The sequence below is a fragment of the Chaetodon trifascialis genome, chromosome 7 (assembly GCF_039877785.1).
Source record: "Chaetodon trifascialis isolate fChaTrf1 chromosome 7, fChaTrf1.hap1, whole genome shotgun sequence".
NCBI classification, from domain to species: domain Eukaryota; kingdom Metazoa; phylum Chordata; class Actinopteri; order Chaetodontiformes; family Chaetodontidae; genus Chaetodon; species Chaetodon trifascialis.
In genome coordinates, this window is record NC_092062.1 from 18,405,136 (window position 1) to 18,432,700 (window position 27,565).

The 27,565-nt window shown below is 43.2% G+C and overlaps 4 protein-coding genes across 7 annotated transcripts; 3 read left to right on the forward strand and 1 right to left on the reverse strand.

Moving 5' to 3' along the window:
• Positions 1–606: 606 nt before the first annotated feature.
• On the forward strand, positions 607–6,230 carry hacl1 (2-hydroxyacyl-CoA lyase 1). The gene is made up of 17 exons (XM_070966444.1): positions 607–787; positions 997–1,101; positions 1,208–1,248; positions 1,333–1,413; positions 1,661–1,733; positions 1,809–1,886; positions 1,996–2,090; positions 2,200–2,312; positions 2,388–2,523; positions 2,917–3,022; positions 3,157–3,240; positions 3,316–3,417; positions 3,555–3,709; positions 4,107–4,265; positions 4,353–4,460; positions 4,547–4,733; positions 6,011–6,230. Exons 1-17 carry the CDS (start codon positions 737–739, stop codon positions 6,041–6,043), a joined length of 1,707 nt encoding a protein of 568 aa, XP_070822545.1. The 5' UTR covers positions 607–736; the 3' UTR covers positions 6,044–6,230.
• Positions 6,231–7,161: 931 nt separating this feature from the next.
• Positions 7,162–15,674, forward strand: colq (collagen-like tail subunit (single strand of homotrimer) of asymmetric acetylcholinesterase). 4 transcript variants are annotated; one of them, XM_070967092.1, is made up of 17 exons: positions 7,162–7,435; positions 8,105–8,214; positions 8,495–8,602; positions 9,375–9,419; positions 9,610–9,636; positions 10,512–10,583; positions 10,812–10,874; positions 10,975–11,001; positions 11,103–11,147; positions 11,242–11,277; positions 11,381–11,461; positions 11,838–11,934; positions 12,499–12,629; positions 13,020–13,139; positions 13,238–13,379; positions 13,486–13,588; positions 13,695–15,674. In XM_070967092.1, the coding sequence occupies exons 1-17, from the start codon at positions 7,339–7,341 to the stop codon at positions 13,762–13,764; spliced, it is 1,374 nt and encodes a 457-aa protein (XP_070823193.1). In that variant the 5' UTR covers positions 7,162–7,338; the 3' UTR covers positions 13,765–15,674. The 4 variants fall into 4 exon arrangements, with proteins under 4 accessions (XP_070823193.1, XP_070823194.1, XP_070823191.1 ...); XM_070967093.1 differs by having other exon boundaries at positions 7,182–7,435; positions 13,253–13,379; positions 13,695–15,673; XM_070967090.1 differs by lacking the exon at positions 7,162–7,435 and having other exon boundaries at positions 7,734–8,214.
• Positions 15,675–16,927: 1,253 nt separating this feature from the next.
• plekha8 (pleckstrin homology domain containing, family A (phosphoinositide binding specific) member 8) lies at positions 16,928–25,113 on the reverse strand. The gene is made up of 13 exons (XM_070966421.1): positions 24,958–25,113; positions 24,369–24,485; positions 24,099–24,254; positions 23,893–24,014; positions 23,506–23,664; positions 23,366–23,406; positions 23,017–23,135; positions 21,521–21,875; positions 20,605–20,690; positions 19,604–19,662; positions 19,120–19,321; positions 18,938–18,999; positions 16,928–18,848 (listed from the first exon to the last, which is right to left on the reverse strand). The coding sequence occupies exons 1-13, from the start codon at positions 24,995–24,997 to the stop codon at positions 18,651–18,653; spliced, it is 1,716 nt and encodes a 571-aa protein (XP_070822522.1). The 5' UTR covers positions 24,998–25,113; the 3' UTR covers positions 16,928–18,650.
• Positions 25,114–25,340: 227 nt separating this feature from the next.
• fkbp14 (FKBP prolyl isomerase 14) lies at positions 25,341–26,968 on the forward strand. The gene is made up of 4 exons (XM_070966770.1): positions 25,341–25,691; positions 25,957–26,108; positions 26,216–26,343; positions 26,447–26,968. The coding sequence occupies exons 1-4, from the start codon at positions 25,495–25,497 to the stop codon at positions 26,603–26,605; spliced, it is 636 nt and encodes a 211-aa protein (XP_070822871.1). The 5' UTR covers positions 25,341–25,494; the 3' UTR covers positions 26,606–26,968.
• The last annotated feature ends 597 nt before the right edge of the window (positions 26,969–27,565 follow it).

Consider the following 27,565-nt stretch of genomic DNA (forward strand, 5'->3'; position numbering starts at 1 on the left):
AGTGTGCTTTTAACCTTTTGTCAGCTCTATGTTCTGTGTGCAGCCTTGGAGCACTCGTGTAAAAGTTATTGTTTGTTATTATTAAGTAAGCAGCAGACTTTGCCTGGTGATGGTTAAGGATCCAATGGTATGGTGACCTTTGGGCTTCAGTTTGCCTGTCAATACATCACCATCCACTGAATTCTTCTGAGTCACCGTTCTTCATTTTACGTGTTTTTCACAGCCTATAACAAGTGATGCACTGATTAGCCTCTTCCTCCAAAGCAGTAGTGATCAGTTGATAAAATATTTAATAATAAACAAAAAATGTACAGATTTGATCATCCAAGACAGGGTTGAAATCTTAAGTGTGGTAGCAGACTTAAGGTAAGCATTGCACAAAAAATAACGTCCTTTTAAATGTAAAATTAGTATTTTGTGTATTGGACTCAATAACTTTAATATGTGAAGGGTATGTGTTACGTTCAGTTGTCCATGCGCTGTATTCTTGTACCCAATCAGCCTGCACAATGTGGAACGTTATGTGTGAGGTCACGCGTAGACGCTCCCGTGATTGGCTTGCAACACGGAAGTGACAGAAACGGGGCGGATAGGGTTCAGGGGGGAGAAAGTCGGCAGATAGGGAGGTATCAAATATGAGAGGCCCCTTCTTGGACCTGGTGGTCGTAACAGTTCATGACAGTTTGGCCTTGTAGCTACAGGTACACAACAGTGTAACAGGTCGTATCTAACAGACATGGACGAAGTGACAGGAGCTCAGCTAATTGCAGAGTCGCTTAAGGCTCAGGTAAGACCGTTTAAAAACACTAGAATTGTGGACATTTAGCCGTGTCTGTGCTGAAGTGCAACAGTGTGAACTCCAAAAGTCGGTCAAAGTTCAAGTGCGGCGTTTAAGTTGAACTTTTACCAAGTTTACCATTATGTACAGTCGCAGCTTCTCTTTAAACTCGCGCTTTTCAGCGTCAGTTCGTTACAGATTCATTTCGCTCCCTGCAGAAAGTGGAGTACATGTTTGGGATAGTTGGTGTCCCTATCATTGAAGTGGCCATGGCTGCTCAGGCTGCAGGGATCAGATATGTGGGAATGCGCAACGAGCAAGCGGTAAACACTTACATCTTTAATAATTGTTATGACCTGCACTTATAGTCCTTAACAACACAATACAAAAAATCTATTCCTATACACAATAAACTCTGTCACTCAACAGGCATGCTATGCAGCATCCGCTGTTGGATACCTCACTGGGAGGTAAGAGACAGTGAATCCCTGGACAGTTATCAGCTGGTGTGTCTCTTTGTATCTCACATGTCTCTTGTGGTTCCATGTATCCAGACCAGGTGCTTGCCTGGTGGTGTCCGGACCCGGACTCATTCATGCTCTGGGTGGAATGGCCAACGCTAACGTGAACTGCTGGTACGACTCAAGAAGCTGATGCTGTTTTTATGCAGCTGCCAGTGTGTTTACAGTTTTAACATCGCCCCTGTAGCGACTTCAAAACACAAAGAGTCGCTGAGAGGCTGAGGCCGGGGCCTTCCTTTGTCTGACGAGCTTAATGGAAAAACACCAATATTTAAGCCTGCATACCCCTACAAAATACATCTAAATTCCTTCATGGCTCCTACAGTTCCTGTGTTATTAAATCTATGCTGCCTTCGCACAGGCCGGTGGTTGTTATCGGTGGCTCTTCGGATCAAAACCAGGAAACAGCAGGAGCCTTTCAGGAGTTTCCTCAGGTAACGCACACATTCATGTGGCTTTTTCCCTGCTGAGGCTTCATTCAGTTGACTCAGTTTTTAATTTGATGCTAGGTGGAGGCGTGTCGCCTTTACAGCAAGTTCTCGGCTCGACCCAGCAGCCTGGAAGTCATCCCTTCAGTGGTAGAGAAGGTGAAGTGTTGTCATCCTTGTCGATCACAGCAGATTAAATAAGATATTTAGTCAAGTTTGATTGCATTAACATAAATGGGATTTTGGCTTTTATTGTGTTTTCTTACAGGCAGTTCGCACAAGCATGTATGGGCGTCCAGGTGCTTGCTATGTGGACATTGCAGGGGACATGGTCAATGCTAAAGTGGACAGGAGCAAAGTCAGGTCAGCTGTCATTTTTGCAGCTTTTTTACAGCAGATTTTTTTTTCTGCATAGCATCATTTTTGTGACTTCAGGTGTGCAGATGCTCATAGAAGTGTGTTTCTCCTGCAGAGTTGTGTCCTGCTGTCCAACTCCACCAGTGAGTCTGGCTGACCACGGTGCAGTCACTGAAGCCATCTCTGTCTTGAAATCAGCTAAAAGACCATTAGTCATCATTGGCAAAGGTGAGTAAACTACAATCATTGTTGCAACAGTGCACAGATAAGTCAATATTAAGTGAGTGCTGTTGTGCCCAACAGGAGCAGCCTATGGCCGAGCAGAAGCCGCTCTGAGGCAGTTTGTGGAAACGAGTGGTCTGCCGTTTCTGCCCACCCCAATGGGTAAAGGGGTCCTTCCTGATGATCACCCCAATTGTGTGTCTGCTGCCCGGTCCAGGTCAGCCTCCCTTTCTCTATAAAAAGTACAATTACAATTTAGGTGAATATTATCATTATCATCCCACAGATGGAAACATCCTGAACCACCATCAATGGGAACTTTTTGGTTGTGATTCGAAAACAAAATCAATGAAATTCAACAAAACAAGTTGAACAGCATCAAGCCTTAAGTCTCCGTCTACATTCTGTGCTTCTGTGTCAGCTTTTCAAACTGCTGATTCGACACTATGCCTGAGTGGCAGAGAATAACAGGCCTGTCATGGTGACTGAAGAGAAACATTAATATAGTCATATAAATCTGTGCAGCAATCGATAGCAGTTTGTTCAAATGTGTGGTTATATCATACGCTGTTTATTCTACCCCCCCCCCCCCCCCGTGTCTGATCCCAAGAGCTCTTCTCCAGGCCGACGTTGTGCTTCTGCTTGGAGCCAGGCTGAACTGGATCCTGCATTTTGGTCTGCCACCTCGATTTGACCCTGCTGTCAAGATCATACAGGTGTGTAAATGACCGAGTCAGGTGTGTTTGATCTGAGTTGCCTTTGATGCCTTTAAAAATAATGTTGAAAAAATCAAGTCAGCATTGTTGTAAACACTCGTGCTTTACATACGATAGCTGTGCTCTGTGTGCAGGTTGACCTCTGTGCTGAGGAGATGGGGAATAATGTGAGGCCTGCTGTTGCTCTCCTGGGAGACATTAATGCTATTGTCATTCAGGTAAACAGTCGGTGTGTTCAGCTCATTTGTGTGTTTGTGGAAAGCGATTATATCTTTTATTCTTCTTATTCCCAGCTCCTGGACTGCGTCCGTAAAGATGGCTGGAAATATCCCTCTGATACAGAGTGGTGGAGCACACTGAAGGACAAAATCGCTGCTAATGCAAAACTATCAAAGGTGAGTTTAAGGTTACTCAAACTGCTTATCAGTATGTCACATGTTGACACAGCGTCTCAACTGTTTTGGGATGGCGGTTGTCATGTATGCATGTGATTTATATTTTTGCAAGAGTTTTGCCTCTTCTCTGTCCACAGACACTCGCTCTTCACTCAACAATGCCCATGAACTACTACACAGTGTTTCATCAAGTGTCCCAGCTGCTGCCACATGACTGTATCATTGTCAGCGAGGGCGCAAACACTATGGACATAGGACGCACTATGTTGAACAACTGCCTACCTCGACACAGGCAAGGCAGTCTCTTTGAAGCGGCACCTCTCAGTTGTGTTCGGTGTTCACCCCACTTTATGTTTTTAAACGCATCTACACGCAAAAATGCATATTCCACAGGGGGATTATTATAAAGGAGCACAAGCTCAACTACTCCTATACTGGTGGGTGAAATCAGGCGCTCCAGCTAACCTCATGCTTCCTCTTTGTCTGATGAAGAAGTACAAACCCTCAGGGAGCAAAAACTCTTTCATGTGATCACAAGTACTTATTCCCGAGGAGCAGTTTATCCAGAAGTACACACAGCAAATATGCAACATGTTATGGAGGACCACTGTTGATAAATTGCTTACAGAGACTTAAAAACTCACTTTAAGTTTAGTAGATTATTGTGGGCTAACCCTGACGATGTGCAGGTTGGATGCTGGCACATTTGGAACAATGGGAGTCGGCCTTGGTTTTGCTATAGCAGCAGCCGCTGTGGAGAGGAGCGAGAACAAAGGCCAAAGGATCGTGTGCGTGGAGGGAGATAGTGCCTTTGGATTTTCTGGCATGGAGGTTGAAACCATGTGCAGGTTGGTTTGGTTCCCTGCCTTTCTGTACAGTATACACTTCAACTACCTACTGCTACTTAATTGCACGTTGTTTCTGTTTCTTAACAGGTATAATCTGCCTGTGGTCATCATTGTGGTCAACAACAATGGTATTTACAGCGGAGTGGATCCTGAGACGTGGAAAGAAATGGCAAAAATGGGAGATCTGACCTCTATGTGAGCCACACATCATCATAATACATCTTCTACTATAATGACTTCCTTCAACACAATGTGTCTGAATTCATCATTTTCCTTCTCAGAGCCCCTCCCGTGACCCTCTTACCTGAGGCACGCTATGACGAGGTCATGACGGCGTTTGGCGGTCGAGGGTTCCTGGTGAGGACGGTGGAGGAGCTGCGCAGTGCTTTACAGCTCAGCTTGAGCGACTTGGAGAGACCGAGTCTCCTGAATGTGCTTATCGACCCCTCCTCCGACAGAAAACAGCAGGTAACTGGCACCTGTGAGGAATAAGTGTGTGTGTAGAGTCATCTCAGTCCTGCTGAGAATTACAGGTCGACTGGAGTTTTAATGTGAAGCTGGCGTCATTTGAACGGCTTCTTTCACTGTAATGACAGGAATTCTTCAGCAATGAGTTTGTGGAGATGTTCTGCCCCCTGGTGGTTGAGGATGTAGTTGATGGCATTTATAATGCTGTTGCTATATGTGCATCAATTTTTCTCCAACATGGTAAAAGCCTCAATCTGGGGGGGGGCTCATCTGAAAGAGGTGAAATCTGAATTGTTAATTAGGTCTTCTTTCACAAGGACTCATGGTGCCACCACAGGATAAATGTTGAGGCTTTCCTGTCATTTGGATTAATGGCAAGACACCTTCACAATAAATGTCCATGGCTGAATCCAAATGTGCAGATTTCTGTGCACTCACAGATTTGGCAACCTTATAAGCACATACAGGTGAAATGTGGAGAGCCTCAGGCTGCCCAAATCCATAACTTATTCCAGAGAGTCAGGCCTAAAAGGTCAAGAAGAACAGGCATCAGCCATGATGACTGAGATCTTAAGTCTCGTCTGATGCCACTTTTCATCCCCTTGCAGCCCGGTACACTTGCAGACATGGGGTGATGACAGTTATCACCACAGACACATGACAGCATAAACCACCAAGCCGGATTCAGCCCCCGTTTCATTTTTCCCTGGTGCCCCAGAGGAAGTAGAAGGAAAAGAAGATGAACAATGGCTTGAATGACACTGACAGCCACAGCAGCAAAGCCATTGCTGGTTAAACACAGCAGCGTTCTGGCTCATGATTAGCGGAGAGCATCCAACAGCTCGGTGTTTACTTGACTCTCGCCTCATGCTTCTAGGGCTACGTGACTGACATGCCTCCCTGAACAGTAATCCATACGCTCCATGTGCACTGCAGAACTGCTGTATTCCACTAACAATCCCTCCACCTCACACCAACCTGACCTTTCTATTTCAGAGTCCCCATAATTAGAAAGCATGGCCCTCTGTGTTTATATTGAATGTAACCATGCAACCCTTTGCTGACATATTTGAAGGATGTATTGAGGGCTGTAGCCATGGTGCTGAGCTCCATGGTTCCCAGCAGAAAGACTTATTCGAGATGTGCTGCCCTCATTGTTTGCCCCCTGACTGTTTAAAGTTGAGTCTCAGACAGTGGATGAATATTAACTATTCTGTCTGACGCGTCTAAGGCTAATATCGTAGTCTAATATAATGCTCTGTCGTCTGTATTTACAGGACTTCCCTTGGCTCACACGCTCCAACTTATAGACTGAACGAGGGATCTCCTTCCTCCTCTGTCCAGAACATTATCGGAACAGAAGTGACCGTTTTCCTCAGAAATGTGAAGCTGCTTTTGTTGTTTGTGATTGTTTCTGTTTCTTACTGATTCTTAGTACACAGTCGTATTGAAATTGACAAAATGATTAATACAACACCGAAGCATTTTTACATGTACAGTGAGCCTCATTTGTCTTTATTCCTTTGTGTCAAATCATTGTTTTCTTTCTTTCACACTATAAATCTGATTTTAATTATTATGAACAGATGCAGTGTACAGCTCAACAAACTACATGCTGTGAAAGAAAAATGGCATTTTATGGTCAACTTAGTGCAAAAAAGATTTTTTTCTCATTTGCATATTCCCATGCATAAATTCACACCCTCCTTTTAATTCGCACTTTATCACTAATATCTTTAAGCGAGCGGAAAGAGGATTTGTAGGAGTGGTGACAATTTTACGCAATGCTGACACTTAATTTTAGTGCAGCAAAAGCTTTCCAAAAAATGAGTGAGTGTGCAGTGTTATCAATTTTTATTAGATTAATATTAGTGCATTGATTTATATCAATTTGCATAACTTACATTTTCAAAGCAAACCTTAAGTGATGCAGAGCTTTTTTACTCACGCTCATGTAGTCTGAGGAGGACATAGACACATTTTCACATCACTGTAGTTGACGTGCTGTTGAGATGTCATGTTGCCTTTTTTTTTTTTCATTTCACTCAGATCCCCCAGAGCCTCCTTTGAAATGCAGACAGTTAATTTTGTGGGGCAGACTGGCCAATAAAACCAATCTGGCCTGAACCAAATGAACGCCACAATGCACAGGGCAGTGAACAGTGTACTGCATAAAAAAGGACGTTCTGATAAATACAGACAAGCAGATGACTGATACACTTATGAGAGTTGTCTCAGGATGCACAAATGACACCCTCATGCACAATCCTCTATGAATTCCTCTTGCAGAAAGTGGGCCGGTCACGTCAAGTCCCCTTGCGGGAGCTGTGGCAACAACAAAAGGCACCCCCTGCTGTAGTAGAGATCTAATATTGGCACCCGAAGCAGCTGGCGGGCTGTCTCCTGTAATTTTAGCGCACACTGATGCAGAGGAAAGATTTAATGGGCATTGGTCAGCGTACCCTCTTCTGAGGGCGTAGAGGAGGCAGAGCGGAGCGAGCAGAGAGGGAGGGGAGCAGAGGGAGAGGACGGTGAGGAGAGCGAAAGGCAGCGTGTGAGGGCTGCTGTGGCTCAGAAATAAAGTCAGGCAACTATCTGGAGCAGCATGACTCTTCTAACACTTGGACTGTATCTGCCACTGTGGTTTTGTTATGGCCTGGCTCAGTCCTCGTTTCTGGACAGCTTTATTTCATTCCCAACAGGTAAGAATGTAATCCTGAGTCTCTCTGTGTGTCTGTGTGTGTGTCTGTAGGTGTGTGTACTGCACTGTACTGTACTGCACTGTACTGTACTGTACTGTACTGTACTGTACTACACTGTACTACACTGTACATACAGTACTCTGCATGCACAGGTGTTGAGTTTGGCTGTGAAAGCATTGATACTTAGAGCCTAGATTTAGGATTCATGTTGAGCTTATTTGTAAAATACCCTTGTTTTTATTTTTCTCTGTCAGCCATGAGGTAGACTGGAAAAGCCTCTATAAATAGCGAGACCAGCTCCGGTCCTTCAGTGAGAGGCACAGGCACTTAATATCTGTGTCCAGCTCTAGGAACTCTGCTGGATGGGTGTCATGATTTGATAGTTTGCACCTGTTTCCCTGTTACTTATGCTGCTCCTGCATGCTCTAACCTCTGAGATTTGTCTAATTTTTACTGTGTGTCTGGCATATTTGTTGGTAGTGGGTCACATTATGTGTACTTCAGTCCGTGCAAGTCCACGTGTCATGAGATTAGGAATTACTCTTCTCATTTTGATTAGGACTCACATTCAGTTAAGGCAACATTTTAACATTGCCTCTTCTGACTGTCTTCTTCTAATTTTGACATCTGCCATCATTACCTGTATGACTGCATGCACACCTTGCACAGCTCTCAGATCCCAGGAGCAGCAGAAGAGATTCAGCCCATGCTGTTTACTGAGTCCGCCTCCACCCCCACTGTTTCCTCCACCCCCTTCACTTTGGCGCCGCCACGCTCATGTGAGTCAGAGTCATGTGACTTTCTATTGTGGAATATCTGTCTGTTGATATGTCCTTGGGTGATATCCAAACTGCCCCACACTTACTGTCTTTTGACCCCTGAATGACACCGTTCAAACACTCAGATGGTGGAACACGTTTGGAGGAAGAAATGGCTTAACGAGACCTTTGCTGTGTGTTGTTGAATTTCAGACATAATCTTAATCATCACAAAAGGCACAAAAGCAGCCGTCAAAGCTGCAAAAGAATACATTATTTTATTTTTATTTTTATTTTACAGAATGAAGGCTTTTCACCTGATGATCGTGAATCAGAGTCGGGCAATGGGGACAAAGGTTCCACCTGCGTTCGAGGCCCTCGCGGACCTGCTGGACCCCCAGGCCTTGAGGTAGGATCCAGACTCTTCCTAAATATCATGATTATCCCAGCAGTGATAACTTAATGTACCTCTGCCGTTGTCCTTATATCATTCCAACAGTGTCCGTTTCACGTTGAGGTCTGCATAGGTTCATGGCGTTAAGAATTAGTACTCCAACACTATATTACCGCCATCTCCCCTCCAACTTGAGAGTTCCTGCAGAGCAGGAGATGGGGATATCTCTGGCCCTTGTAACACAGCAACCCATTAACGCTCTACATTTAGCTCAGACACAAATAGCCTTTTTCCACTGCCTGCCAGTATGCCACACATCATTCTCAGAACCTGTCCGAAGAGCTGTCTGCCTGGAAAGGCGTACTGGGTTGCGTAAATTCCAGGGATTACCAACACAAGCGTTTGTTTGTGTGCTCTAGTGATGAAAGATATTAAGGCATTTTGGTTCGATCAGTGCCTGCAAACCGGACCTCCTCCTGTGTTCGCCCAGCATTTCATAAGTGAAGAGCAGATTGACCAAATTGTTTTTAAAGCCTTGCCCATCTCAGACTGTTACAGGACCAGCTGGACTGCAGCAGCATTTCAGCATATCAAAAGAGACCCACAGGGCCCCTCTTAAATCAATAGTGGGCACTCAGCCGTTAGCTAATTGAAACTGCAGCTCTGGGCTTCCAGAAGCAGACGTGACTTTGTGGTGGGATGTTGTGGGCAATAAAAGTAATTGAGATAGATATCTCTATGATATATGAGCATACGGGATATATGTATACTTTTTTATGTTCACCAGGGTCCACCTGGATTACCTGGGATAGCAGGGCCCAAGGGAGAAAAGGTAAGCAGTTTACTCCCCCACATGTTCTAGGCTCATCTCATTTATGTGGCTCAATTATACAATTTTACAAGCTGCTCATTAATTTGTCAGCTAAAGTCTAATTGACCTGTTGCACATAACTGGAAGATGCTTGCTGGAAGTGTATTAAATAACCACTGTCCTTGTCCCCTCCTCCGCATCCTGTTGTCAGGGAGAAATCGGAAGACCTGGGCAAAAGGTGAGAGCCCCCATTAATCACTCCATATTCCCCGCTAAGTGGATTTACTCAAAAATGAGATACTGTGCCTCCGCCTGCTCACTAGCTGTAACTCTGCCAGTGCCCAGTTGTGTGCATCAAGAAATTGTGAACAAGTACAACCTTGACAGGAGACAGCAGAGCCACAATGACAGGATGCAAGGGATGCAGAGCTGCTGAGACGGGCTGTTTTGATGGCAGAGGGCGTTAACATGCAGGTCTCCTCTCACAGAAGCATATTGCCTCGCTCTTGACCCCTCAAAGACACCCAGCATCGTGTCTCGCGGTCAGATGGCTCCCCTCTCTCTATTAGAACGCACACAGCTTTATTGAAAGCTCAGTACACAGTTTTGATCAGGGCAGGCGGGAGACAAGTGACCTCCCTAAATGATCAGTCGCTGTAGTTGAGCAGTAAAAGCGGCCCAGTGGGAGAGCTTCAACTGGCTGCTAGCCTGACTGAGCAGCTTTGCAGCACTGCGGTGCAATTTAGCTTAGTGCTTCAGCCAGGTCATAAATCATTTTATTTCCCACAAGCACAGGCTCCTGTTCTATATACAGCCCATCATTTAATTAAAGAGAGCAAAGTGACAGGGCTCGTTAAAGTCATTCTACCCCTACATGTGCAGCAGTGTCTGATAAATACTGTAGCAAGCAGGCTGTCAGCTTATGCAGCAAATCCTGCACTTGGATTTTTTTTTCTTTCTTTTTAATTTAGCCAGCAAAGCAAACAGGCACAAGAGGCCCTGATTTCATTAACAGACAACTGCTTCTTCAGCTGTGGCAGCAATTGTTTTATTAGTCCTTAATTGGGTATTCCTACATCTGACACGGTGTGTTAAATTGATTTCTCCTGTTAGGGTCGGACAGGTCCTCCTGGACTTCCTGGGAAGCAGGGACCAGCTGGATGGCCGGGACCAAGTGGGCCCAAAGTGAGTAAGTCAGACCTCACAATGGAGATGATATATAAGACGTATGTGACGTGACATGAGACCAGTAAGTGATGTTATGTGACATGCAAGTAAACATTTTCATGTAGGTGCCTGATAAAGTTGTACAAGAACTGAATTCAAAGTCTGCACTTATAATTTCTTCATTGGGGAGGGGGGATATTTTGAAGCACATTTTGTCTAATTCCTGATGTTTTCTCCCTGTGTCAGGGTGAGAAGGGTGACCCGGGGCTGATGGGGTTGCCTGGAGCCAGAGGACCAATTGGGCCACGGGTATGATCCACGTAATGTGCTACACTGATCTGGGATGATCTCACCTTCAAACTGCTTTATTTCATCCTGGATGTTTTGTGTGTTTGATCTTTATTTCTAGGGATTACCTGGGTATAAAGGGGAGAAGGTATGTGGCATCACTAAACTAGAAAATGCATTAAGATATCCTGATTAAACGTTTTCTGTTCCATGTTCCTGGATGTAACACGCTGTAATTTGCTCCATCAGGGTTCTCGAGGTGATCGTGGTGAGAGTGGAGTGAAAGGCGACAAGGTGGGCAGAGTTTACCAGTGGGGCTGTTTCAAATGAAAGTATTAGCCCTATAGTGCATATATGCTTTATATACTTTACTGTTCTTCATCCACAGGGTGCGATGGGTTTCCCAGGAATGCTTGGACAGAAAGTGAGAAATGCAATCAAACAAGAAGGAGTTTTTGAAGTGGTTCTGCAAAATTTCTAAATCTTGACCAAATGAGAATGTTGAGTTGATCTGTCTTGTCGTGCAGGGTGAAATGGGTCCAAAGGGAGAACCTGGAATCTCAGGAAACAGAGGACCCACCGGCAGACCAGGCAAGAGAGGCAAGCAGGTGAGGAGTAGCACTGATATAAAACAGTGATACATGCAGTTACGTATGCCTCCATTGTGAGTGAGCGGTGGGATGTTTTGAGCACAGAAAAAACACATGTTGTAGAGAAAATACATCAAGCACGCAGGCAAACATTATGTGGATGATAGCAAACACGCATGCAATTAATTTTTATTCAGAAGATTTTTGTTGCTCAAATCAAATTATTATCCGTGTGTTAATAATTTATCTTTAAAATGCAATTAATGTTCATGCAAAAATTATTTTTTTACAGTCAAAACGCCCCATTGCACTAACCTTTTGATCTGTGAAACATTATGGAAAGAAGTGTTTTAAATGTGACCACTTGTTGCATATTGTTTTGATTGTGTGTCAGGGAACGAAAGGAGACACGGGCAGTGTTGGTCCCATGGGACCTGCGGGCCCACAAGGACCTGCAGGCCACCCTGGTCCTCCTGGTTCACCTGCCACAGGTGAGAACATTTTCCAAAACTCTTGAGGATACTTCCACCCACTTTGAAATGATCAGTCTATGTGTGTGGCTCTGCACTGTCTGTGCTGCCAGTTTGAGGAGTAACAAACACCCCTGTCAGCAAAAGGAAGCACACTTTGAACCAGTGTAAGAGCTAACACCGCTAGTCTTATTTAGCACCGGAGAAACTTTATCTCCTGAGGTGAAACAAGATGCTGTCATCATGACATCGTGTGGCTAAAATGGATTCACAGATGGCGAGCCTCCCTACAGTTTGACTCCTATTATGTCACCAGATAATTAATGTGACATTGGTTATCTTGATCAGGTTTCCGAGTGAATGAACTTAATCGTGCTTGCTTCTTGATAGATGGATCAACGATACTAGATTTCCTGACATACAGTATTTATCAGCCACTGTGGTGACTCATGGCCTCATTTTCAGCCTGTTATAGTCTGTTATGTGGCGCTGAAGTTGTTGCCTCTGCTTGCCTTTTTAAAAAACTTTTTTTTTTTAATTTGTGTCTTTTTATATAAGATTTTTTTCTTTCCTGTTTATATGTAGGACTCTACATGGTTGGATCAAAGGGTGCACGTGGTCCACCAGGGCCTCCTGGAAAGTGTAGCTGCAGTTCTATCAGCAGCTCCCCGTTTGACGAGTATCCTGCCAGAGGAAGCTACCTCAAAGTCCCAGCGGTGAGGGATGAATAATCTTTGAATGTAGAATGTTATGTACAGTATTTTTACTACTAAAAAACTCAAATGACAATTAAAATCTTATGGATTTTTATCAGTATGTGTTTAAAATCTCTGATATTATGCAATTAGATGTTTTTTCACTTGTTTTTTTTTTTTTTTTTTTTTTTAGAAATCCTGGGGTTATTGGTTTTTAATAAGTTAGTTATTTAAGTTTTGAAAGATAAAAGTATGTCCACAGGGGAGATGGATATTGCTTTGAGACACAAATTTCCAGCTGGGAGATGAAACTTTAATGCTCAACATCTCAAATACTCCAACAGGACTCAACTTTCTAATTCAAAATGCACTAAACATTGAAAACCCTTCCTCTCTTTGCCTTTCGTTCAGATATTCGTTGTGAGCAATGAGGAAGAACTGGAGCGCCTTAACACAGACAACGCTCTTGCATTCCGCAAAGACCAGAGATCTCTCTATTTCAAAGACATTGATGGCTGGCTGCCAATCCAGGTATCATTGCATGCAGCAGAATTGGATTATTTTATCTTGTTTTACATTCTTTTCAAGCTGTTTTTCCTTTAGTTCAAGTTTTTTAAACTCTGTAAAAGACTTTTCCATTCCAGTTGACGCCGTTCCAGTCCATGGAAAATGCCCCTGACGATGAAGGTTACTGTGGTGACGGGATTGTGCAGATTTCCAGCGGGGAGGAGTGTGATGACAGAAACAGAGTCGTCACTGACGGCTGCGTCAGTAAGTCATGCGTCCATGTTACGCGGTCAATAATAGCTTCTTAGATGTACTTTGCTGTGCACATATAACGTGACCCCTCCGCCTCTGCTGTGTCGCCTTACCGCAGAGTGTAAACACGCATACTGTGGAGACGGATACCGCTATGAGGGGGCTGAGGAGTGCGATGGAAAGGACTTTGGATACCAGACGTGTAACTCATATCTTCCAGGGTAAGCACAGTATACAACTATATGTTGACAAAAAGTCTTTGCTGCCTGTTTGTGTTTTGTTGCCATGCTAAACTGACCAAGAGGTTGTTTCTCCTCTTATTTGCAGGTCATACGGTCACCTCAAGTGCACGCCATACTGTGTCATTGACTCCACAAACTGCAAATACTTCACTTGAGGAGGGACAGTGCAGCGGGATCCTCTGTGTGTTATTTGCTTGACACATAAAAGGAATATTTTCATGCAAAAAAAAATTATATATATATATATCATGCTCCAAGCAAGAGACCCTGAAGGTAGAGGCAGACAATGATTCTATGATGAAAGAAAAAACAAAACACATAAATGTAACTCCTCTGAGATGCCACGTAGCTCCCCGGAGTTAAACTCGCTCAATGGAGGTGAAAACCATCACTCACACATAGGAACTGCACAGAACAAGTGCACTCCGTCTTAACAAGCAGGACTTAAGACCGGCCTCTTCACCACGCCCGACTGGACCGGAATCATCCTCTGGACGCAACAGTTGTGTGACAGCCATGCACATGCCATGCGGAGCTTAAGTGCCATTGGGAGATGTTGCAGAGGAGCAGTAGCCGGGCCAGAGGTGTATTAATCTTGTCCCAGTTACTGTTGAGAAAACAGTAGGACATCCAGAGCCATGGCCTCAGGTATTCTACTGCAGTGTGAATGACAGTGCACAGCATTTGCATGAGGCTGGGATTACTGAGACCATGACAGCAGCTGTCACTATCCAAGCATGTAACCCATCACTTTACTCATTATTGCCACAACAAGGTTTGCACTGTGTAGTCTCAATATCACATCAAGGATTTCAGTTGTGAAGAGGAAACCAGGCATATGGTCACATAAATATGTATGGTTAGGGATGGAGATAGAGGTGGATACAGTGCATGAGTTATGCATTTGTAATATTTCAGTGAGACTGTTACACCAGGGGGCCTGGCTTGGCTTGTGATGGTACTGTTCTTGACGGGGACGTTCAGTCTGGACGAGGTTTCATAAATCCAAAACTTTCTCAGGAACCAACAGGTCATGTAGCTCCACACAGCACCTTTCACAGGCCTCCTCCTCCACTCTCTTTGTAAATGAAATGGCAGTGACTGTACGCTGAAGCACACAGGTGACTCAGACAAGAGCTTTAAAGAATCCACAACGTGCAGTCCTCCGGGAATGATCGTGTTTCTTCCCTGTGCTTCGGTGAGAAATGAAATATACTGTATGTGAAGGCTTGAAACTGTTATGTTCTTAATTTTCTCACTGCACAGGAAAGGCTGGAATAGTCTGTAGCTGCTAAAGGGGGAGGAAATTCAATTCCAGTCTGTTCTATGGTCATTACTGTATTTACTCTATTACCTCTTTATCCAGTCTTTCTGTCTTACAGTGTATACAGCAACAGTGAAACTCAACAGTAAACTTAACAGTGTAGATGTAGTCCGCTGTGTTTTGGGCACCAGTGGTGAAAACGACTTTGCCGATATAAGCTGACATTTTCCATAAGCTACTGTACGAGTCGCAGTGCCAAGGGAGACCTTTTCTCAGCCATACTTAGATGTAGTCAGGTGTCCTGAAGTGATTCTTCCGTAAAAGCAATTGAAAGATAAAGACTGTTACTGTATTGTCTCTGCATGCTCGTGATACCGTGCTAATGAGTGTGAAACGCTTCCACTTTGTCAGACGATGTTTTGTAAATCGCTGCATCCATCAGCATAGCAGGTGTCTTAAGAGATGTCAGTCTTGCTCTGCTCAGAGTGTAGTTGAGTGCACACACACTCCGTATGTGATAGTGATGAGCTGTGCCATGCACAAAGCTGAAATACCTTTTGTAAACTGTGCTGAATGTTCTGTCTGTGGCCTGCGCTGCCGTGCTGTATCCTCTACTGTGTATGCACAACATTGCTGAAAAATAACATGCATGTAGTAACGAACTGTTAGGATTTCTGAACTATAGTATGCACTGTGACTGGGCTAGTGATGCTTCATTTTGTGTTCTTATTCTGATATGATTTATACAGTTGTTGTGGGTAATTTTGAAAAGAGATGAAAATAAAAGAGGAATTGAAATCATTCAAAAGCTTTTCACTGTCTCACACACGGGCATCTTTAGGCTTTCGGCGGGGGTTTTTCAGCAGCTCTGATTTCTGTCTGCTGTGAGCAAGCGGTGACAGTGATTGGGTGCTGTGCAGAAAGCCAATAGACAGTGATAGAGATGATATTGATGTTCTTTGAGAGCGCTCCCTGTGAAAAAAAAAAGCAGATATCCATCAAGTGGGGAAAAAAGATGCTGTCAGCGGCTCCTTGCAAAGTGCTGCGTTAGACTAAATAGTGAACAAAACACAGTGAAGTCTCGCTGTTTTCTCAGACATGTCAATGGGTTTTTGTCGCGATGAAGCCCCTCCGAGTCCGTGCCTGGAGATGTGGCACAGCGATACAGGCCGGGCACGGGCAGCCAGCCAGCAGTGCAGCAGAGATGCTCGAGGCTGGCCTCGGCCACCTAACTCTATTAGCATGTCGTATTTCTTTTTTCTAAATCACATCAGGACAATTTGTCTGCTGAGATGCCCGAGTAAAAGCTTACTTTGGCATATTTATCCCATCATGTGCATTCCCCTGACCAGACCAATCAGATTTGTACCACAGATGTCTCAGTGCAGCACTAAATGTCGCTGGAGATGCAGAGGCCAGCCTGATTCGACTGCTCTGTAATGAGAGGAGCTGCTGTGCACACAGAAGGATGCCCCCAAGTGAAGTTTTATGTTTGTGGAGTTTGGGAACCTTGAACAGGTACAAATGAACTGATGACCGAACAGCTGTTTGTGTTTGGCTGATTTTCCCTCTCTCCAAGACTAAACACGTAGGAAGCAGCATCTATTTTGAGCTGAGGAGCTGAAATCAAATACTTTTTCCAACAAAGGGGTTATTTTGGTGCAGGTTGGGTGGTGTAGCATTACATTAGCGCTGCGGCAGGAGGGCCAATGCAAAGGAGGCCACAGGGACAGGAAGCGACCCAGCTGTTGGCCGAGCCAAGTGAAAATCCCTGACCTATAGGCAGGAATGGCTGGCAGGCAGCGTGCTGTGGTCCTGGCAGAGGACACACTACTGCTGCACATGCAAAACACTCACACGCAGGCAGCAAGGTATGCATAGGTGTTATTTAAGATCAGCGCCACTCTTGTTTACACAAACGGGACCACCTGTGCAGATTTACTATCCACTGCTTACTCATGGATTTGTTTGGTTCACAAGTGAAAGAGGGTCAAGGTTGACACAAAGTGGCATAAGTAGAGACATATCTGACTACAACAGGACAGGACACACACTGAGACAACTTGATTATTTATTATGTAAAAATCAAATAGTATCTTATATACAATCATAGAAAAACCAAATCAAATGTTTGTAATATTACAATAGCATATTTTCAGGATTAACATTGGAAATCAACCTGTCGCACATCTGCAATGTAAACCTGCTGCCAATGACTTCTTTGAAGAAATATTATTGTGTGCAATCCTGAAAACCCAAAAGGAAAGTTAGATAAAGTTAAGAATACTATGTGGTACGTCTTGGTACAAAAGCCCTGTGAGGATGTTCCTGCTTTGTTCGAATGGCTCAGTGAATCTACGGACAAACTTTAACCTGGCCGGGAGGTGGAGGCTTACCACTGTTTTTTTTTCATTGTTGAATTGACATAAAATATTAAGCGCGGCTGGTAACAACACTCAAGTATATTTAGAACAGTGCACAGACAAGATGGTGAAAAAATGCTGAAATCTGTCGAGAAGACTTGCTGAAGGAAAGAGAGAGATGAAGAAGCAATGTTTTTTTAACTGTTACAATCTATCCCCTTTAGGATTATTTATCAACTTGGTTACTTCTAGGCCTTAGCCTATATTTCCATTGGCACCTATGTTACTTAATACATAAAACCATGCAATCAATAAACATGCACTGTGGGTACAAATGTCCATACATTCACACAAAAAGTCGGACTGACATGGATCCTCATGACATTTAGGCGAACTTTATAAGTTAAGACATAATAAATAGACATCGGGAAAATGCATACTATGCATAGGTTTGTGCAGAGGATGTCCACATAAATATTCAGCAGTTGTCAGCACTTAAACAGCTTCACTGCATTATTTCATTCTTGTGTGTTGTGGTACTATAGGCAGCGGAGGCTAAAGCCATTCACATGACAGTTCCTTTTTGGTCCCACGGTAAGTCTCTAGAGCAACGGCTCGTAACATCTAAGCAACGCAAAACGAAACAAATGCATCGTCAACCTGCAGGATTCAATTTTTACGGAAAGAAATAAAATAAGTATTGATAAGAATGTCCACTAAACCTCTGTCAGTGCAAGAAAAATATTTGCCTAATATATTAAAGTCAGCCCAGTATGCAATCCCATCACACACTCGAGGCATATATTGGGCACTGGACATTGTTCTTAGTTAAATAGTGCTTTGTGTTAGTTACAGGTAACAAGCTGTTCCATGAATCCAAGGAAACAGGACAATCTTGATTAAAATGTCCTTTGCATTGTGATCAGTTCAACCACAAATGATCTTACTAGAGCCAAACACCCTGTGGTTATGTACCTTAAAACATGTGCAGTACATAGAAAGCCACAACACAGCGTCAAAATGTGCACCAGAAACAAATGTCATCATGAATCATTATGGTTGGTGTCTGCATATGAGGGCTTAAAACCTCTACTCTGTCAGCGGTCTTTTAAACAAGACGCGGAAACTACACTTTGTCGAACCATAACGTCTAATCTCTTGGTAATGATTGCTTTGGCCCTCGTGGGCTCCTACATACAGACTTAACACCGTCTTCAAACCTACACCCTCTAATGTCGTTGAGTTTAACAGCCACTGGAAACACCTCACACTGACATGGGACATGCTCACACTATTTTGTACACGAGATGCACTCGATGCATCTGGCGCCCTCCTTTAGCAGTTAGCTGCTACTCTGCCCCTGCAGTCAGGTCGTGTCTTTCCTTAAAGTCAGAGCATTTCTCTGCTAAGCTTTTCACACCACTTCATCCGACTCCAGGTTGTAATCTTCATACAGGGCGTCTAGGATGGCCAGCTGCTTCTCCATGGCGGGCAGGTACACTCCCAGGTCCCTGTGCATACCGCTGGTGAAGCCGCTCTTCAGCTCGTCGCCCTCTCTCGACACCAAAGCAGCACTGAAACTTTGATAAGTCGGGGCGGCCCTCAGCGCCAACTGGGAAAATAAAAGCATGCAACCGTCACGGCCCAAGAACAGATGAACCTCAGAGGGGAAAAGCATTGGTGAGAGGAAGAAATACCTACAGCAAATACACCTCGCACAACCCATCCGTGGTACTGCCGAAGGGTCTTTCCATAGGCATTATCTTGGTTAAAAAAATAAATAAATAAAAAGAGCATGACGAATCTCAACAATGACCACGCATTAACTTCCGCGTACTTGAACTTGAGGATGTCTAGCTGTGCATGGTAGATCTCAGACTCACTTAGCGCCCCCTGGATGTCTTGCTGTCCCGTGTTGACCTCCGACAGGAACTCCTTGAGGAACTTCAGGCCTCGTCTGAGCCACAGGAGAGCCTCGGTGGCCGAGTTGCGCACCCGGGTAACGTCAGTCTGGACTTCCTGCAGCACGATGGACTGTAGTGTGGGGAAGCTGTCGGGGTCTGACATCAGCTTCTGGTGAATTTTCTACCGGGGGAACAGACAGTGTGATACAGTGATGTGAGCTGGAAATAGATCCAGATTCTCCTCTAAAATGTAACTAATAACAAAACTACAAGTATGTTGTACTACATTGCAACAGCGTGATAAGTCATATATCTTGTAACGTACAGAGCAAATGCCCCCCTGTAGACATATTGTATAGTAGATCATAAAGTTCTTATCCTGTTAGCTATGTATGATTTTCTTTTGTTGTGAAAAGCAGTGAAATCTGTTTTAAGACAAAGGATCAATGACACATACACGTACCTTGATATTTCCAACAAAATCCATCTTAACTGGTGCAAACACTGTGGACCCCAGCTTGTCTGAGAAGAGAAAATCCATGATCATTTCTTTGAAGAAAAGAATTGTGTCCTGTGTTTTCTGAGGCTGTGGCTGTTAAATGTCAGTGACAAACAATGCAGCTGCCTTGTTTTGCTTTTTTAAGCAATGAAAAAGAGGACAGATGACGCTGTGTAATAACTTCAGAAGGAAACTTCAGCATTTGACTGCAGATTCAAGAGGAAAATAATGATAGCAGCTCTGAAAGCGGGCTGGCATGGCTTTAAGAAAATCAAACCCAAAAATCACTGCTATATGGATCTGTGTCAAGATTTGACGGGGGAGATTTCATCAATTTGGGCTGCACATCCGGAGATGAGCAGCACTTAATCAGTGAAAAGATCACGACACTTTAAACATAATTAATTTGCTAAAAGAGATTATGTTTTTAAATTTAGAGACGGCCATTATAGAAGACAGCTTTTTATATTGCTGGTTATGATAAAACATGGTCTAATATTACTGCATACCACCAGATAACGACCATCCATCCTAACCCAGCCTCTCCTCCTCCGTATTGGGCTGATAAAGCTCTAATGATTGATGCCGTCTATGTGTAGATGTGTAGTACAGACGAGAACACACACACAGGCACAAGGCCGTGTTTGACCTTATGATAAATCTTGTCATAACATAAACTGTGATGCTACAAAGGCAAAATAAACCACTGGGAGACAAACAGGTGCAGAAGGAAATAACGAGAGCGTGAAAGAAAAGGATGACGGTGAATCCAAGACTGAAAGCCTCCACCTCACTGAGACAGACAACTGGGATGACAGAGCATGCAAAAATGATCAGAAAAACAACAGAAAGATTTCCTTACAAAGGTTACGAAGGGTGAAATGACCACCACATGTGAGGCACCATGAGGAAGAGGAGCAGAGAGGCAGATTGAGATAAGGAGAGACTGAAAGTGACCGGCCTACCTAATACAGGCACTATTGCATAGCATGAGTCCAAAAACTCTTGAGTAGGGATACCATTGTCGTCGTCCAGTCTTATATCACTAAATCTAAAAAAAGTAGAACAGATTCAAACAGGAGAGTGCATTAGAGGGAAGTATGCCATTTCAATTTTTATTTGATCAAATCAAACAGAAAAAAAAGAAAAGGGTACAAAGGTCAAAACCAAGCCAGAGAAATGGTTCACACAGTGTCATGCACTTCTATGCTTGACAGTACCTGAGACTATTCTGCTACTTTACCTACAACTTAACAGAGATGATTCTTTTTATTTTCTAAAGTTAATGCTCTAAAACTGTCTCTAAAAAAACTGGAAAATGTGCATATTATAGTCCCCATCTTGCAGTTGAATACTGTTTAAGAGACACAGTGATTAACTCCATTATAATAATAACGTTTATGTCATGACTGAATATCACATGATTAGAAACACTCTAGTCCAGGTTCAGTAACACTCTGCAAGGTCTTTTTAAAAAGAAAGTAAAATACGTTTGACATACAGAGGGAAACAAAAAAAGCTTTACAAACCCAAATATCAGCTGAGGGCCTCTCTGTGTCATGTGATCAAGAGAGAACAAACTAATATAAAACACTCATCATGACATCTTGTAATGGATTCAGTTCAAATCTTCCAAACGTGTCATTTCACAATTATTCTGTGCAACATGGTTATAACAGTTAATAGATTTTAAATTCATATTTCCACTAAGTAAGTGTGCAGCAGAAGTGCAGTGCCTCAAAGACAAAAATACTCCATATATCTTAGGTTGGTTAATCCTAATACTGTCATAGTGAAATCTCACAGACGACCATACAGTAACTTCATACAGTAACGAAAGTGTCCTAAAGGATATGACCTTCCTGAGTAGCATTTTCATACCTGTGACTCATTGTGCTGAAGAAAGTTTCCACCTGCTCTGTGTCTTCTGGCTCCGCTGAATCTCTGCACGTCTCGCCTGCACGATGAGCCTCTTCTTGGTCTGCTGCAGCTTCCTGTTGGTGCTGAGGCTGGACAGCGGCGTTCACTTCCTTGTTGTTGTTGTCCTGCTCTTGACTTTGGTCCAGTCTTTGCTTCTGCTCTTGTTTTGTCTCCTTTTGATCACCTCCTTCACTTTCCTCATCCCCCTCTGCTGGTTGGTCGTAGTGTTCCGTCTCAGAGGCATCCTGGGTAGTGTGTAGAGTAGGATCAGATGGTTCCTCGTGGACCGAGCTGTTCCCGTTGGCTGCATCGATGTCTGTGTGACGCATTGGACAAACAGAGAAAAACACAGATGAAAACCTCACGCTAATCCTTCACTTATTCTCAGTAAAACTACAAGACAGACTTCAAGAGCAGATCATGGAATGAACAAATAAACAGCTTGCACACTACAGGGCTCCGACGTCCATCATTTATGCACTCAGGTGACGTTTCAGCATGGAGGTGAAGTATTGCTACACTGACCTCTATGGGCTGAAATGTTCAAGTACAACAACCAACATCACAGTTGGGCATGGGAACGAGTAACTGGTTTCAGTTGTGACTAATCGCTACTGGGATTTAGTGTTGCACTCTGTGAAATGCTGCACTGCAGTATCAGGATAGACAAAGCAGCAATTACAAGATGGCAACACCTGCAGTTGTTTTTTTGTTTTTTTTTTTTAGCCTGGGTGTAGTTACTCTTTAGACATGTTTTCCATTACCTTCTTTTGTTTCAGTGTGGGGGTTTGGCTCCATACAGAAGAGATTAACAGCTTAATTAAAATCCAACAAAAATGTGCTTTAACTCTTTTACATCTCCTAAAACTCTGACATTTTGTTTTAAATACTGGACTTTCTGGATTTTCTTCCATTTTTGGAAGACTTGGTTGTCAAGTCTAAGCCAATAATATATCCTAATGTAACACTCACCAAAAGAAATGTGTCTTTTATGGACTGTACCATCTGACTAATTCCTATAAAAAGTATATTAAAATACTCAAAAATTTAGTAAAGGAAATCACAATGGGACGCCTCAACAGTGCCCTTAAAAAAATAGCAATTTCCCTTAAAATTGTGAGAGGGGGGGTTTATTATGTGTTTTCAATATCAATGTTTCTTACAGGGGGATAGTATATGTCTTATAGATAACCCAAAGTAATAAATTGGAAAAGACTGGTCTTATATTTCATCACTGGCAGGAGCTTCCCCTTTGTACGGCTAGGGGAAATGCAATAATGTAACTGGGCATCCATCACTGTCCGCTCACTAAAGGGCAATAATCTATCCACATCAGTTCACATGATGTACAGCACCCAGGCCACGTTTGCTCAGGGTGGTTTTTCTTTCAAGATATGCAGTAATGGCTGTCAGTTCAGGGCAGTATGCGAGGTGAGAGGTTGGGACACCTGACTTGCCTGACAGGGAAGCGTGGCGTTCTGGTCTATCTGGCTCATCTGGTCCCTCTGGTCCAGAGTCAAGGCTTTGATTCTCATGCGCATTTGCTTCTCCTGAGGCTTCAGCCAAATCTCTCCATCTGGAATGAATGTGAGTGCACCGTGTAAGTTCTGAAACTCTCCTTTTGGGCAAATATGATTAGCAATTGTATCTGGTGCCACAGATATGCAACATTAATTAAAAGATATATATCATCAGAGAACATCTGAAAGGTTTTTGTTATTTTTTTAGCATCTATGTGGCCGTTAATGACGGATGGAGAAGCAGTGTCGGCAACATAAATACATAATGACAGAAAAAGAAACCTACTTTTCTCCAAGGTTCTGATTTAAATGATTGACAGGTTTAATCTGTCGGAGAAAAAAAAAAGACATTGGGGTTTATTTTTATTTACTGTGTATACCAAATGTTACTGGGTTATCTGATTACATACAGGATTAGCGTCTTACCTTCTGAGGTTTGATGGCTGCTACTGGAGGAGATCCTGGAGGACTCTGCGTTGCCATATCTGTGCTGAAAGTACGATTTGCTATCTGCATGCATTCCTCTAAAGTCTTAAGGAAAGTGGTGCATGTTGACTTCACCATGTTTCCAGTGTCTATACCTGTCTGAGAAGGGCACACAAACATACACATGAGCCAACTAAGCCACACATCCCAGCATTGCCTTCTAGCATGTAAAAACCTCTCAAAAGTACAACATTTGCTGCGTGTCTGGTCTATTTGTAACCACAAGCACACATCGATTACTAGTTGCAAATGGGCGACCCTTTACTGCAGTTTTACACTGACAGCAGCTTCTCTTATTTCATCGGCTCATCCGAACTTCAACTGTACCTCCGCTGCGTCCCCAAGCTCATCATTCTCCTTGATCTTGTTTACTTGCTGTAGAAGAAGGTCACAGTACAATCTGAGCTCTGACATCTTAGTTTTCAGCGCCTCTGTGTTCTCCTGCAGCTCTGCAACAGCAAGTTTGGGACGATGTTTACAATGTTTTACAGCAGAATACTAGCTGTGCATTGGATGTTATGGCATCCAAATACCTTTTTCTCTCTTTGTTCGGTTGTCTGTAAGGCAAGCTTTGGCTGTCCCCAGGGCCACCAGCCATTTCTGCCTCTCGGCCGCATTGATGGCTCTGAGGTAGAAGTACTGCTCTCCTGGTATGGTCAGGTCAACTCGCGTGGAGTCCGAGGAATGAACTGAGGAAACACAGCAGCACAAACAAGGAGTGTTTGTTAGGAATACATCCAAAAGTCAGAATAAAGCCAATTACTCACATTTAAACACAGTACAAAGGGCAAAGTGACTCATACCTTGGATTTCACAAACTGAAATTTTAATGCTGCCTTTGCAACCTTTCCAGGCATCTTCCTGCGAGTCATAGTAAGACAAAGTTCCTCCATCAAGCACAAACCAACGAGGTTGCCAACCTGAAAAAAATAAAATTGCATTTCTACATCATTTCCGTGAAGTTGCTGTTTAACGAGCATAGCTGTTTAATTTTAATATTGGATGTGACTTAATAAGAGTCAACATAAAACAGCGTTATCTTGTTTCATAAACTTGGAAAGAGTTAAGCTTAAGCTACGCTATGTTAGCAACAGCTAAGCAGTTGTTAAGTCAGATTATGATGACAGATGGTGGGAACCGCCTGAATGAGCTGCCGCTAAACGTTCAGACGTCATAAATAAGGTTAATTTCTCTATCGTTAAACACTTCAGCTCACAAAGTCAACGAGAGGTTTGTTCATCTGAAACTGTGCATAAGCTCCGATAGTTGAAAGCTAATGTTAGCTTAGCCGCTGCCTGTTAACGTCAAGTGCGCTGTGACGTTGTCTTGCTAGCTAGCTGCCTTAAAACCAACACTGACCGAAAGCACGCAAAGACTGTGGGATTAACTCACCACTTATGTAATTGGTCCATTTATACAGCATTCCCTCCATTGTTAAATTACGTGTTTTTGCCGTTCATCACTTGTTTATCATAACAAGATATGATGCACAGCTGATTGCAGCGACTCCATCGGGCCCCGAGTGTGATATGTGGAGTAACGTCGTCGTCTTTACATCCCAGCTACGTAGATAAAAGTGCGTAAATTTTCCGTGAATGGGGCTCGAACCGTCATAAAGGAGGCTGACGAGGTCCCTCCCGTTTTCAGCAGACGGATTTAACTGTGGTGGGTGTTGATTATGGTGATTGACACAATAAAAACCCAATAGAATCAGACAATATATCTAAAGGGCGGGGCTTCATAATGAAGTCATCCAATTGTAGAGAGAGGAGGGCAGACAGCTGAACAGTGGCTGCGTTCACTGCCCGAAGTTGGCTGCCACGTAGTTGGCTTTTCTGCCATGCATCTATTTTAGGTACTGTATTTTGTGGAAAGGTTCAAATTAAGTTTTTATGAACTGTGTGAGCAAGTAAGTTATTGTTTATCAAAATGATTCTTTTATCTATTTGTTCGATATTGCCCTCACTGTTTGCGTTTGTCAGTGGGGGGAAACTACCCGAGCCAGAGGTGAAAATTGAAATTATACATAAACCTCTCATGTGTTACCGTAAATCCAAATACGGAGACATGCTTCTTGTGCATTACGACGGATTCTTGGAGAGTAATGGCACCATCTTTCATTCCAGGTAATTTGTTGCTTGAAACTGTAGTAATGCTGCATGTATTGCTGTGCAACTTTGTCACACTATCTGTGCACGGTCATGGGGTACCTGCTTCTTATAGCTGTAAAATCCAGCTGTTATCTGTGTCATTGTCCACTAAGACCTCAACATTAAGTAAGGTCGCTTTTCAACCCCCTTTGTACGCCTCTGTCACATCAGTTGTGTGTGTACAGGCTACTGGACTTTTCTTTCCCAGTGAAAACTGATGGATGTTTGTGACTCTTGGCAGCCGCAAAGATGGGGATAAAAATCCAGTATGGTTCACTCTTGGGCTCAAAGAGGTGCTCAGAGGTTGGGATAAGGGTCTGCAGAACATGTGCAAAGGAGAGCGCAGGAAAGTGACCATCCCTCCATCTCTGGCCTATGGCAAGGAAGGAAAAGGTAGGAGAAACATGTTCATCATCATGCATCAGATCCCCCCTTCTTCCTGTGTTCCACCATAACATGTCTGTGCTTCTTTTACATGAACATTTCTGTTTTGTTTACAGGCAAGATCCCTCCGAGCAGTACCCTCATTTTTGACATTGAGCTCATGGACATCCAAAATGGTCCCAGGTCACACGAGTCCTTCCGAGAGATGGATCTCGATGATGACTGGAAGCTGTCCAGGCAGGAGGTGTGAAATTCTTTTTAACTACTTTTCTATATGTATTCAGAGTGTATATGTATTCATTTATTTGCTATTGGTGAATGTTATTATTGTTCTACCTGCACCACAGGTGAGAGAGTACCTGAGGAAAGAATTTGTAAAACATGGATACTCACCGAATGACACAGATCATGAAGCGATGGTCGATGACATCTTCAAAAATGAGGATGAAGATAAAGATGGTTTTATATCTGCGAGGGAATTCGTCTACCAGCACGACGAGCTCTAAAGGACTGATGTCATCTCCTTTTTTAAACTGGCAGTGATTATTTCATGAATTCCCTCTGAAACAACATCATGAATTGAAGAATCGAGAATCAGTTCAGTTCAGTGAATCAGTTACTGGGCCGATTTACATGGACCTTTCTTTTTCTAATACTCAGTTTGAACAGTATTGTCTCACTTTTGGCATAAATTGCATTGGTTTCTTTTTGTGTCATTTCATGGACATTTTTATCCATAATTTATTTATATTTCCGTTCTTCATGCACTGATCATGTCACCACAGATGTATTTAGGCTACAGAATCAGATTAAAAAAAAAATGTTTTCCTGAACCACATCTTTTTGAAATAAATAGAAGTTTATGCTGAGTAATGTTTATTATGTTTACAATACATGTGCTGGAAACTGAACCTGTGCAGGCAGTCAGCCTTCCTGATGTGATTCTGGATGATGGTATTTTTTTCTGTGCCTGTCTTCATTAATCACTAGAGGGCACTCTTGTCCTAGACGTTAGTATCATGCTTACAAATCTTGAAAAAAAATCACAGAACAGCAACAATGTGCAGTTCAGTGTCTCTTTTACAGTTTCTAGGTTTCAGTTTCTGGCAGACCCAATTATTAAAATGACATTCCAACTGAAATAAATCAGGGAAAAAAGTATGCAGTGTGCATATATATTAGGATTTCAGTCATTTGCAGTAATGGATATAGGCAACCATTATATTCCCTCAGTGGTATCCAAAATGGGCATTTTTGCAAACAGAAACACTTCCTGAAACAATATCCAAATACAAAATCCTTGAGGGTTCAAGGGAAAGCCTCCATCTGACATCATCGAGTGGCCCTTGTCATACTCATAGCTCTGTAAAATTACACTCTTGTACGTCAAACATCATGTGAGTCCAAATAGCTAACTTCCTTTTTGTTTTCTATCAAGCATTAAAAAATGACTCTCGGGAGGATTT